Genomic DNA, 12,129 nt, shown 5'->3' with positions numbered 1-12,129 from the left:
CACTGCTTTCTTTATTTTGAGATACATCTGAGTCCCAACACTATTAATCCATTGTTGTCTTACTGAGCAAATTCGATAAACATTTGAGATTAATTTAACATCAAACTGTTTTTGCTGTTGTTGCAGATGACAAATATAGTCCATCACTGAACAAGGGGGGCTCCCCAACAAGACAAGGCAGAGACAAGATATCTACTTCCTCCTCAGTGAGAGACAGATCGGCTCTCTATCTGTCAAGAGCAGCAGCTTTTGACTCCACAAGAGGCTCAACACAGCCAGTGAGTTCCTGACATGCTTCTCATTCCTCCACACACACCGAGGTCAAGAGCTTCAATAGGGAGCGACCACTGTGCTCTGTCACAAAAGGAACAACATTTTACAATAAATCTACTGCATGCTTTAAATGTGTGCAGCACAATGCTAATACACATATTTACAGAGAATATTGTTACCTGAGCCAAACTGATTGACATCAAACTTTTTCTGTTGTTTAACAGGAAGTCATTGGTACTCCAAGAACAAGGGCTAAAAGCAGTAAGGTACTGTATAGTTCATTTAGCCTCCTTTACAACACAATGTGGTTTCTTATTGTTGTGTGCTGTGTGTTTCAGTCTTTACACGCATGACCAAAACCACAGACCAAAACCTTCATGACATAACAGAAACATTAAATTACATTTAAAATTTAGATAAAAGAAATTCACAACAGCCAAACTCAGTCATATACAACAGTCTTGTCAGTTTAAACAATACAGTTACCAGTCATGTATTTTTGGTTTGATATTTCTTCATAAACAACCAACAGTGTTGCCTGAAATAGTAAAGTACAATCCATAAACAGGAACAGTGTTGTTGCCATGACAGTTTCTCAAAATATTTAAGAATCAAAACACGGACATACCCATTGGCATTAGTATTGCAGATTTTGTCATAAAACCTGAAATTAAAAATCATAGTCCGCTTCACCAGTAAATGTGACAATAAATGAATGTTGTGTTTATCTTTGTTTCTACTGCCCTTAAGTGGCCAAAAAGAAGTTAATGCAAGTTTAAATTAATGTTGAAAGTCAACACTATCCCCCATACTCCCGGTATCATGTTTAACCAGGAGCCAAGTCCCAAAACAAAAAAACATTTCCCTGAAGAGGATTTACAAACTGCACTGTATGTACTGTATAATCTTTATTCCAAAGTGTTTCCATGAAGAGAAAAGAAGAGCTTAAAACATAAAATCGACTACCTGTGTACACAGAGTAGACTCGGTGTCTGTGTGACGTCTGCCTACTAACAGCTGTGCAGTGTTTTGTTAACCCTGGTGTGACAGAGGATGGTTTGCGGTGAAAAACATCAAGCGAACGTTAAAGAAGGTAAAGTATGACTTCTCTTGCTAAATGCATGTGATTCTAACATTTGCATGTATCTTAACTAATGCAGTTTTTGATGGCTGGATCCTGATGATATTACTCCTGTCTGTTTTTGTCTTATTTCAAGATGGCTGACGCGGTTAGGAAAGTCACAGTTTCACAATCATCTCATGATGAAGATGACCTGCCTCTCCCCCCACCTCCTCCCGTACCACCCAGACCCCTTGACTACGAAGGGCCTCTAACATTAAGCAGCCTCCCTGTGCCTCCACCTAAAGAAACCTTCTCCACGTTCTACCAGCAACGGCAGAAGAGTGAGCTGAAGAGGCTCTTTAAACACATCCACCCAGACCTACGGGCAAGTCTCGATGACGCAGTGGATGATGAGATACTGAGGGCAGTGCAGTCAGAAAGCACTCAGGCAGCGGACGCAGCTTATCAGGGTGAAGTGCAGTCGATGAGGTGGATCTTTGAGAACTTGACTATGGACAATATCGGAGACCCTCATGCAACCAAAAAGATGCTGGAAGAGGAGGAGTTAAAAGGCGGAGACGTCAGAAGCACCTCCTCGATGTTTGAACACATTGACAGCACCCTACAAATGTCTGCTCAAAGACAGACCTCTGTCAGAGGGGATGTGAGGACATCAACATGGTTGTTTGAGACCCAGTCCTTGGATTCCCTCAACAAGTCAAAAACTGACGAGGGTGAGCTGGTTGAGGCGGTGCTGAAAGAACCCATCCAGCCTGGAGATGTAAGAGGGACTCGGCTGCTTTTTGAGTCCAAACCACTGAGCGACTTGGGACGCTGCAACTCCATCGAAGACCACAGCTTCCTAAAACTGAAATCTGAGCTTCAGGAGCAGAAAGGAGACGTCCAGAAGACCGTGAAGCTCTTCCAGACTGAACCTTGCTGTGCCATCAGAGACAACAGTGGCAATATCCATGAGATTAAATCCATCTGCAGGGAGGAGATCAACAGCAGCAACATCAGCACTGCCCGTTGGCTTTTTGAAACCCAGCCTTTGGACCTGATTAATAAGGGAACTGATGGGGTGAAAATAATTCGGGGTATTTCTCTGGAGGAGGGGCACAGGGGAGGTGTCGACCGAAAGAGGTGGATGTTTGAAACTCAGTCATTTGATACGATACAAGAGGTCGTGGAAGTGGACAAGTTTCAAGGAACGGTGGCTGAGCAAACAGGAGAGGCTGATGTCACCAACAAAAGGAGGCTCTTTGAGATGCAACCCTTGGCAGCGGTAAAAGGAGATGCTGCAGAAAAGTCTTTGGAAAAGGAAGAAATAGTTGGGGGAAATGTCAAGACTTCTCTGTGGCTGTTTGAAACTCAGCCCATGGAGGCGCTTAGTGATAGCTATGAAGTCGGGCGCCTGAAGAAAATAACCCTTTCAGCTGAAGAACAAGGAGAAGTAAAAGGCAAAAAACAAATATTTGAGAGCTGCAGTATTCAAAAGAACACCTCAATAAAAGAGCAGGAGACTGAAAAGGGTGATGTGAAGGGATTCAAACAACTTTTTGAAACAATTCCTTTGAGCAAAATTGCTCATTCTGATGAGGAAATCACTGAGAAGGAAAATGTGATTGCAGCCGGTAACGTAAAAGGTAACAAAGCAATGTTTGAGACAACTCCTTTGTATGCAATTAAGGACAGCTCCGGAAACCTCCATAAAGTTACAACAGTCAGCCGAGAGGAATTCATCAAAGGGAAAGTCAAAAACTACAAGTGGATGTTTGAGACGAAGCCTTTAGACCAGCTGGCAGAAGGAAAAGGAAATGTTGAGGTGATCAAGGGCATCACCCGACAGGAGGACACCACGAGCGACGTCAAGATGGCAAAGTGGCTTTTTGAAACGCAGACAATCGATGGGATCCATTCGAAGTTCAATCAGACAGAGCAGGGCGCTTCTTTGGAAGAGGAGCCTCGTAAAGGTGACGTCAAGACCTGTAAATGGTTATTTGAGACACAACCAATGGACGTTTTGTACGACAAATCAGAAAAGGTGAAAGACAAAGAAGCCATTGACAAAACCGATGTCAAGTCAATGACTTGGCTTTTTGAGTCGCAGCCTCTAGATAGCATCAAAGATGGTGATGAGTATAATTTGACGCTTTGCAGCACCATAGACGATTCTACCAAATCAGAAATTGGTGTTCAAACAGTTAAACATCTTTTTGAAACAGAAACCTTGGATAAAATCAGAAAGGATTCAAATTCAGAGCAAGATTTAAGATGCGTTAGCCAGGTCAACTTTCAGTCAGGAGATGTCTCTCGCGTCAAAGAACTTTTTGAATCCCAATCCATCAACGAAATAGGATCCGAAATCGTGACATCATCTGATGAGCAGAGCCAAGACAAACACATTGAAAAAGGTTCGGTGCATAAATTTACGTGGATGTTTGAGAACTGTCCCATGAACCGTATCAACATAGACAGCGATGATGCAAATATGCAGAACGTCGAAGCTCTCGAGAGTGGAGATGTACAGAACAAAAAGTTTATATTTGAAACCTCCTCACTGGACAAAATCCACGATGAACCCCTTGAACAGAAATCCGTCTCGGTGGAACAGCCTGTGAGCAACGTTGACGTGAAGTCCAGCACCATGATGTTTGAGTCCCTGCCGCTGTATGCCATCAGAGACAAAGAGGGACAGTTTCATGAGGTGACAACCGTACAAAAAGAGGAGGTAGAGAGTGGTGATGTGAGAGGAGCGAGGTGGATGTTTGAGACAAAACCACTCGATGCCATCAAGGCGGATAATGAAGTTTATGTGATCCGAGCTGTCACCCAAGAAGATGTCAAGACAGGAGACGTCAAATCAGCCAGATGGAAGTTTGAGACGCAACCTCTGGACTCCCTCACCAGCCGAGAAGAGCCCCATGTCAGGGTCAGCGAAGACTTTGGCAGCACTAATGTGCAGCTCAATAAACAGATATTTGAATCTGAGCGGTCGTGCGAGAAGTTTGTGCGAATGGTTAGCGTCACTGATGTCCAGCAAGGCGATGTCAGGACGTCCACCTGGCTCTTTGAGAATCAAACCATTGACAGTCTGAAAGGGGAACCTCAGGAGCAGAGTCCTGTGAAAACAGTCCACCGGGAAGACAGCCAGAAGGGCGATGTGAAACGCTGCACCTGGCTGTTTGAATCGCAGCCACTGGACAAGATTAAGGAGCTTGAAGATACCTCCGTGCAAGGTGTTGAGGAGATCCCAAAAGCTGATGTGAAATGCACTACCTGGCTCTTTGAGACCACTCCACTGGACAAAATCACTGCCAACAGTGTTGCTGACACCCTTTCATATTTGTATCAAATGACATTTGTTCACTCAAGTGGCATCATAATAGAAGCAAACGAGAGTAGAAATGTTAACATGGCAAAATATACGCTTGACAGCAATGAAGGTGTGCAGATTCAGAAAGAGGAGGTGTTTGGGGGGAACATCAGGAACATCATGCTGCAGCTCTTGCTCAAACCAACCCTCAAACCCCAAATTACTCTTTTGAAAGAACATGAAAAAGGAAAAGTTTACACCGAAGTCGTAGAGCTTCCTGTCTTCCAGTCAACTGCCTCTATCGACATCGAGAGCGATCAGAGAGTACAGAACATCGGCCAAATGATCGAGGAGATGCTCGTTCAAGAAAAGAATTTGAAAAAGGGAATCATAATGCAGGAGACGGCAGAGGGACACGCAGAGATGTCGGTTTATTCTCTCATCTGCAATTATGAGATCAAAACCGAGAGTCATGCCACAGAGAGGGGAGATGTAAAGTCTACAATTGGAAATCTGTTAGCTACTGCCAGCAGTCAGAGGACTGCAGTCTCATGTAGAGTGGATGAGAATGAGAAGGGAAATGTGAATTTGTACAAAAGTTGCATTGAGAAAGGAGAACTACATTACCTGAAGACTCTTTATACCGAGACGTCTGAAGGTGAAGTTGATGACAACTCTCTGGCTAAGGAGCAGATTGAAACCATTCAGGGGGGAGTGAGGGAAGCAAAGAGAAGCCTTTGCCTGCAAAAAGAGCAGGTAGAGCGAACGATTGCTGATGTTTTGCCGGGGGATGTAAAGAATGCCAAAAAAGTGTTTTCGTCAGAGAGCTCCGTCAGCGTTGATAACTGTGTTCCAAAAGAAGAAATAATACCCGGAGATGTCTCATCAGCAAAGCAACAACTTGCAGAAAAGCAACCTGTCAGTGTGGAAAAGGAGGAAATTGTGGCTGGGGACATCAAGGCGACAATGCAATCATTAGAACGAGCAAAGCAACAGAGCATGTGCGTGGAGCGGGAGATCATCCAACCTGGAACTATCTATGACATGGACTTATCAGCTGAAGGTCCTGAAGTAGAAGGAAACCAAGCACAAAAGGAGGTCATCGTATCCGGAGATGTGAAAGCAGCTAAAAAGTCTCTTGAAATGGCTAAGAAGCAAAGCATGCAAATGGAGCGGGAGGTCGTTGTCCCTGGAAAAATATACAACCTGAATGTGTCAGTGCAGGAGGAAAGCTCTTCAACTTTGGCACAATCTACATGTTCGTCCTCCTTGAGATGCCAGCAAATCAGGACTAATCCAAAGGTCAGTGAAGCAGAGAAAGATCGGGAAAGCCGTGTTTCCTTTGAGGCTTGTCAACAAAGTGCAGTTATAGTCAGTAATTGTTCCCCAGAATCATTGCCTCCTTTTGTAAAATGCGAGTTTAATGGTCAGACATCTGAAGATGAGACAGAAGAAGTTATCAGAGGAGATGTAAAGGCAGCAATTAAATCTCTGCAGAGTGCAGCGACAGAGCAAAAGGTCCTAGATAAAGAAAATATTGTAAGAGGTAATGTGCAGCTGGCTCTGGAATCGCTTGAAAAATCTAGTGTAAATGTGTCTAAAGGAGACTATAAAGCAGCAATGATATACAGGAATTCAGGAAGGTCTTGTTCAGAGAGGAGCAAGACTGTTCACGAGCAGTGTGTTGTAGTGTCTGTGCCTCCATCTGACACAAAATATTCTCCTTCAATTTCAGTAACCTGTGAAGGACAACCAGCCATTACAACACAGAGTTCAACTCCCAACCCTGTAGCAAATGGAAACTCTAAATCACCCAGCTCTGAAAGTGTAACTCCACCTCCACTCCCTCAAAAGACTGAGAAACAACAGGAGCAGAAACCAGCTTTACCACCAAAGCCACAATGGATAAAATCAGTAGTTGTGGAAGAGCCAAATACTCTGCTGACTCCAGCTCCTGAGGGTGCTCGGCCTATTAAAGACAATGTAAAAGTGATTCTCTCAAAACAAAGCCAACAGTTTTCTACACACACTACAGATAAAGTACAAGAAACTATAATGCAAGGCAAAATCAATGAAGAGACCCTACATGAAACACACCACCAAAAATGTGCTGATGCAGCAGTGGAAGACTCAAACCAAATAATTGTACATCTACCAATAAACTCCAACGCTCATGAAACCAAGAAGAAAAAGAAAACAGCACCATCTACAGTGAACAAATCAGACTGCCAACTAATGATGTCGAACAGCAATGAAGCAGAAATAGAGCGAAATGTGATACAGAAAATAAATGCAGCTGAGGAGATACAGATGTGTATGAAGAATTATGCAGAAGACGGTAAAGATGAAATGAACATGAGCTTGCAGGCAGCCTTAAAGAACTTTGAAAGGAAGGACGGCGAAACTTTGGACAGAAGAGCTTTGGTGTCCAAGAAGGTCATAAAGGATAATGTCGGTGACAATACACAAAGCGACAGAACCACTTGCCAGCAACACAAACCACATCCCAAACCTACCCATAAACAACACAAGACTCAAGGGCAAACGTCCGAGACTAACAGCTTAGTTAAAGTAAGCCCTGCGCAGCAAAATGATCTCAATGAAAAGCAAGAAAAACTTGAGGATAAAGTTGTTTTAAGAGAGAAAAAAGTAAGAGAGACCGAGGACGAAAGACTGCAAAGGCTTTCTGTCCACAAGGAGGAGATCATGAAGGGAAATGTGACGGCGGCCATGGAAATCTTTGAAAATTTAAAGAAACGAGAAGAACTCAAAGGAATCCTGTCTCAAGTGCAAGAGATAGAGGGCGAGACCAGCAACGTGGATGCAAGCTCCTTTAAGACATTATATGACAATGTCCCTGGTTGGATGGTTACATCAAGTCAAAATGTTAAGCAAAGTAAAACGCAGGAAAGGAAAGTTAAGGTAGAATCACAGGATGATGAACTTGAAAGCATCTCCTCAGTTGAGACTGCATTTGAAGATCTAGAAAAGGCAAGTAAGGAAATAATAAATCTGAAGGAACAGACTTTGGCAAAACTTCTCGACATTGAAGAGACGATTAAAAAGGCTTTGTACTCCGTCTCCAATCTAAAATCTGAAGCTGACATCGCGGGGTTGTCAGGACTATTTGATGAATCTTGGAAATCTGAGCAAAACCTTCAACCTGCCAACAACATCAGAAAAATCAGCATTGGGTCAAGCAAGGCCAAACCAAGTCAAACCAAAGAGACGACTCATGCTAATCTCCAAACAGATTCGAGTCTATCTAAAAAAGAAGTGCCCAGACAAGTGCACAACAAGCCACTTATTAGACAGTCTTCCTCTCAGTCTTCCCCATCGTTCATCTCCATTCACTCAGCTGCCAGAAAGCCGACTGATCAACCGAAGCCGACCATGTCAACCTTCAAACCAAACACAGAGGGTAGTTCTCACGGCTGCCATGATGCCAAAAAGGATCTTGAGTCTCCTACTGCAGAGTCTTCAAAAAATGGGTACAGTCCACAACGCAAGGTCAGTGTGCTCGAAGTGAAAACCGTTCCAGAGCAACCTGCAGGAATAATCGGCAAAAAGACAGTCAGTGAAACATACGAAGAGACCGATGGTTTTGGCAATGTGTTTGTCTCTTCTGTGACGTCAACAGTCGTCACCAAACAGTCTGACAGTAAAGCATCTGCTCTATTTGAAGTAGTCAGTAGTCCAACCAGATACGAAGTCATGACATCCCCGCTGATGCGAAGATCTGGACGCCCTTTTGAAGATAAAGTGTTGAGCAACGGCAAGCAGGAAGGCACAGTATTTGTAACATTTAGCCAACCAAAGGAAAAACACTAAACAAGCCACTTATGAGTGTGTTTCCAGGTCCTTTTACTTTCAGAAAGCAGTTATTCCATCTATGTATTTATCCCATTTTGTTTTCATGAAAGAGTTTTTTTGTCAGTCAGAAAACTGAGTTTATGAAATAATGAAAATGTTGACTTTAAATTGCAAATCAATCGTCTTATAGATTTTATACTGTACCCACATGATAAAGTGTTAAGTTCTTTTATTAAAGCAAAGCATATAGTTAGCACTGTATGTTCTGTTGTTTAAATTGTCAAATAAATGACAGTTTAAAAGATGTGATGTGATAATTGATTTTATTCTGCATGCTTATCCCTCATTATTATTCCAACAAACTCTAAAGTGAATTAAATGCTTTAAATTATCAAGGAGCAACCAAAACACCATCAACAACCATTGATGTTACCTGCAAGGGTTAGCTCCCACTCACAAAACTTACAATAAGTTCACCTCTATGTATATTTTCAAAATCATTTTAGCAATCAACACAAGTAAGTAATGCTTAAAGATATAGTTTGACATTTTGGGAACACTTGTTGTCTTTATGCTGAGGAGTTAGATGAGGACATCCACATCACTCACATCTTTCTATACTGTAGGCAGCTGTCCCTCAGAACTTCAGGCGACTAACATTATTCCAAAAATGTTCTCCTTCTATATCCACTGTTGCTTTGAATGTCCAGATGTATTACAATTAAAATTGTATGTCTCACTTTTGTTGTCACCTTGAATAAATACTGTGTTAAGAGCCTGGTTATCTGCTAACAAACTATGCTAAACATCTGCCAGCCAATCAGAATGAAGCCTTCTTAGTGTCCACGATATAGAAGCGTAGGAATAAGAATTTAGACACTTTAATATCTCAGAAGTGTGACTATTACATTATATTTTGAAAAGGTAACCACTGGTGTAAGTATCTCTACAGACTCCCTGCAATTTGGAAAACAGTAGACTAAAAATGTTTTTGTAAATCATAATAAATCATTCCAATATAGACAGATGGCTGTAGAAATAAAAGAAAAATGACAGAAAAATTTTGTAAGTTACCTTAAACAGAGTTTGTTTTCATTATAGTTCCAGTCCCCTGCCAAGGAAATGTGTTCTGCCTGTTTGACACCCGTCTATCCAATGGAAAGAATGGTGGCCAATAAACTTATTCTGCACTCCAACTGTTTCTGCTGTAAACACTGTAAGAAGAAGCTCAGGTGAGATATTTTTATCCTGTTTAACCAACTAAAACTTACAAGGATAAAAGATGTAATGTTTGCATTCACAAGTAAATTCCAAAAAGGTGATTATTTCCAATCTCTAATGCACTGAATTCATTCACAGCAGCTGATCAGCAGCTAACAAATCAAATAACAAATCATATATGACAAATTAAAGAATATCTGATATTCCATTTTGACTTTGTTTCATTTCATTGCAGCATTCACAACTATTCATCTCTTTATGGAGAGTTCTACTGCATCTCTCACTACCAACAGCTTTTTAAAAGAAAAGGAAATTATGATGAGGGTTTTGGGCGCACACAACATAAAGACCGCTGGATTCAGAAAGATAAAGGAAAAACTGAGCCAGATGCCACATCCACTCCTAAAATGACCAAAACCATCTTAAACACTTCTTACGGCTCCAGAGAGTTTTCTGCTGACACAACTGTTGCAAAGTCCTCTACAGGAGAGCCAGCACACAAAAGTGTTGCTGATGTTAAGGGTAAACTGAAAATGAGCTGGCCACCAGAGAAGAAAAATACCGGGGTAAATCAAACACAGAAAACACACGCATCAGCTGTGAAAAATAAGATATCGGACATCAGCAAAGCAGCGAAGAGCTTTTCAGAGAATTGGAAAAAAGACGAGCTTAACCACAGTGGAGAACAGAGAGATAAGGAAGTCAAAGAACAACCTAGAACAGCAGGTTTGATCTCAGGTGAGAAGTTGTCCTCAGAGAAAACAAACTCAGTGAGTGACCCAACCAAAGGAGGCCATTTCCTCCCTACAACAGCGCCTAACTTTTCTTTGCCCGGCTCACAAAGAGGTAACTCTGTCACGAACCAAAAAACACTTCAGAAAAGTGTGGCACCCACCTCAAAATCCAACCACAATCCAACATCCAACAAATTGGACGCTAATGCCAATAAAATTCGGAAAACTGTACGGTTTGCTCCAAATGTTGATGTGGCTGAGTATGGCAAGTCCTCTTCTCTCAGCCCAGGAGCCAAAAATGAAATGCTCTCAGATGAGTCTGAACCTTGTCAAGTGAACATGTCCAAGGATTTAACAGACCATTTGATATCTGAGAGCAAACAACAAAGACAAGGTGAGATGTACCTTGAAATCCCTGAATATAAAAGCCATGGAGAAGCAAATAATTCGCTAAACCAAGAGATTGATGTTCAAGAGGGGAGGAGTCAAGAGATTAAACAGATTGATATCAAAGCTCTGAATAAAGTAGGTGAAAAGGTTGATGATTCATTTAAAATCCAAAGTCTCACTGAAACTTTCAGTTCAAGTCAAGATAATATTACAGATCGAAAGCTTGTCATTCAAGGAAAGTCGTTCGGTACTTGTGAATCAGAAAATCCAAGCACTCCACAAAGTCCTGCAGCACATGTAATCGAAGAGGAGGCCAGTCTCAAAAGGAATGAAAACCAGTCAGAAAAAACAGATTCTACCACTGACCAAGACAACAGTGGTAACCAGGAGAAGCCCATTGAGATAGCCAATTCTCCGAAAGGTTCTGTTAAACAGGCTGAAAAGACAAAGGCCAAACTGGGATCCTGGTCCAAAAGAAAGAGTCCTTTGTCAAAGCTCTTCACATCAGGCGTGACTGACAAAACAAACAAGGCTGAAACAAAAGATGCCAAGAAACCAGACGCTAAACCCGGTGGTGGACTCTTAGGACGACTGTTTCAGTCATCCTCAGAGAAGGTTGATGATGCCACGAAATCTGCTGCCCAAGATGAAATAAATTACAAAAAACCTGCTGCTGACAAGAAGAAAGAAGAGGCTGAGACAAAAGATGTGCAGAAGGAAGGCAACATGACTAAAGTCCCACATCTAGAACAAGATGTTGGGAACCATGTCGAGGACAAGTCACAGTCCTCTGAAGCCAACGCAACAGAGAGTAACTGCAGAGCCACAGAGCCATCCAACCTGCCTCAGACAGTAACTAGTGAAACAAATGATGATCAAACAGCTCCAGTGCAAATTGATACAAGTCCAACTGATCAAGAATCAAATTTACAGAGAAGTGAGACTACAGACCAGGTTGTTGGTGATCCTGGAATAGAGTCCAAAGATCTTCCCTCTGCTGTACAATCAGAGTATGAGGAGTCAGTCAGTGAGTTAATACCTGAGAAGAGTCGTGATGACATTTTAAGCGATCCGTTTAATGATGATATTTTTGGAGACAGTGTCAGTTCAGCCATCGTTGGCTCATTGCCCACTCTGATAAATACAGATCAAACTGCCCAAAAGCCAACTGACCTGCCTGATGTGCCGGACGAAGGAGGAAGAGACCTGTGCAATGGAGCATTTTTTAATCTCAATCATGATCCTCCTCAAGAGCCCACCGATTTCTTTGGTCTGTCTGAGTCTCAGGAGATATCTCAAAACACCTCTGGTAATGAGTT

The 12,129-nt window shown here is 42.2% G+C and overlaps 1 protein-coding gene across 2 annotated transcripts; it reads left to right on the top strand.

The window, feature by feature from the left end:
• The first annotated feature begins 235 nt into the window (after nucleotides 1-235).
• Nucleotides 236-9,240, top strand: xirp1 (xin actin binding repeat containing 1). 2 transcript variants are annotated; one of them, XM_069711342.1, is made up of 4 exons: nucleotides 236-278; nucleotides 498-539; nucleotides 1,491-5,954; nucleotides 6,388-6,476. In XM_069711342.1, the coding sequence occupies exons 3-4, from the start codon at nucleotides 1,491-1,493 to the stop codon at nucleotides 6,388-6,390; spliced, it is 4,467 nt and encodes a 1,488-aa protein (XP_069567443.1). In that variant the 5' UTR covers nucleotides 236-278; nucleotides 498-539; the 3' UTR covers nucleotides 6,391-6,476. The 2 variants fall into 2 exon arrangements, with proteins under 2 accessions (XP_069567443.1, XP_069567441.1); XM_069711340.1 differs by having other exon boundaries at nucleotides 1,491-9,240.
• The last annotated feature ends 2,889 nt before the right edge of the window (nucleotides 9,241-12,129 follow it).

Source organism: Brachyistius frenatus, unplaced genomic scaffold, assembly GCF_029030835.1.
Source record: "Brachyistius frenatus isolate BFR_SWC_R1_liver_20210118 unplaced genomic scaffold, ASM2903083v1 Contig_99, whole genome shotgun sequence".
Classification (NCBI taxonomy): Eukaryota; Metazoa; Chordata; class Actinopteri; family Embiotocidae; genus Brachyistius; species Brachyistius frenatus.
The sequence above is the reverse complement of the archived record's forward strand: the minus strand, read 5'-3'. Positions and strand labels throughout refer to the sequence as shown.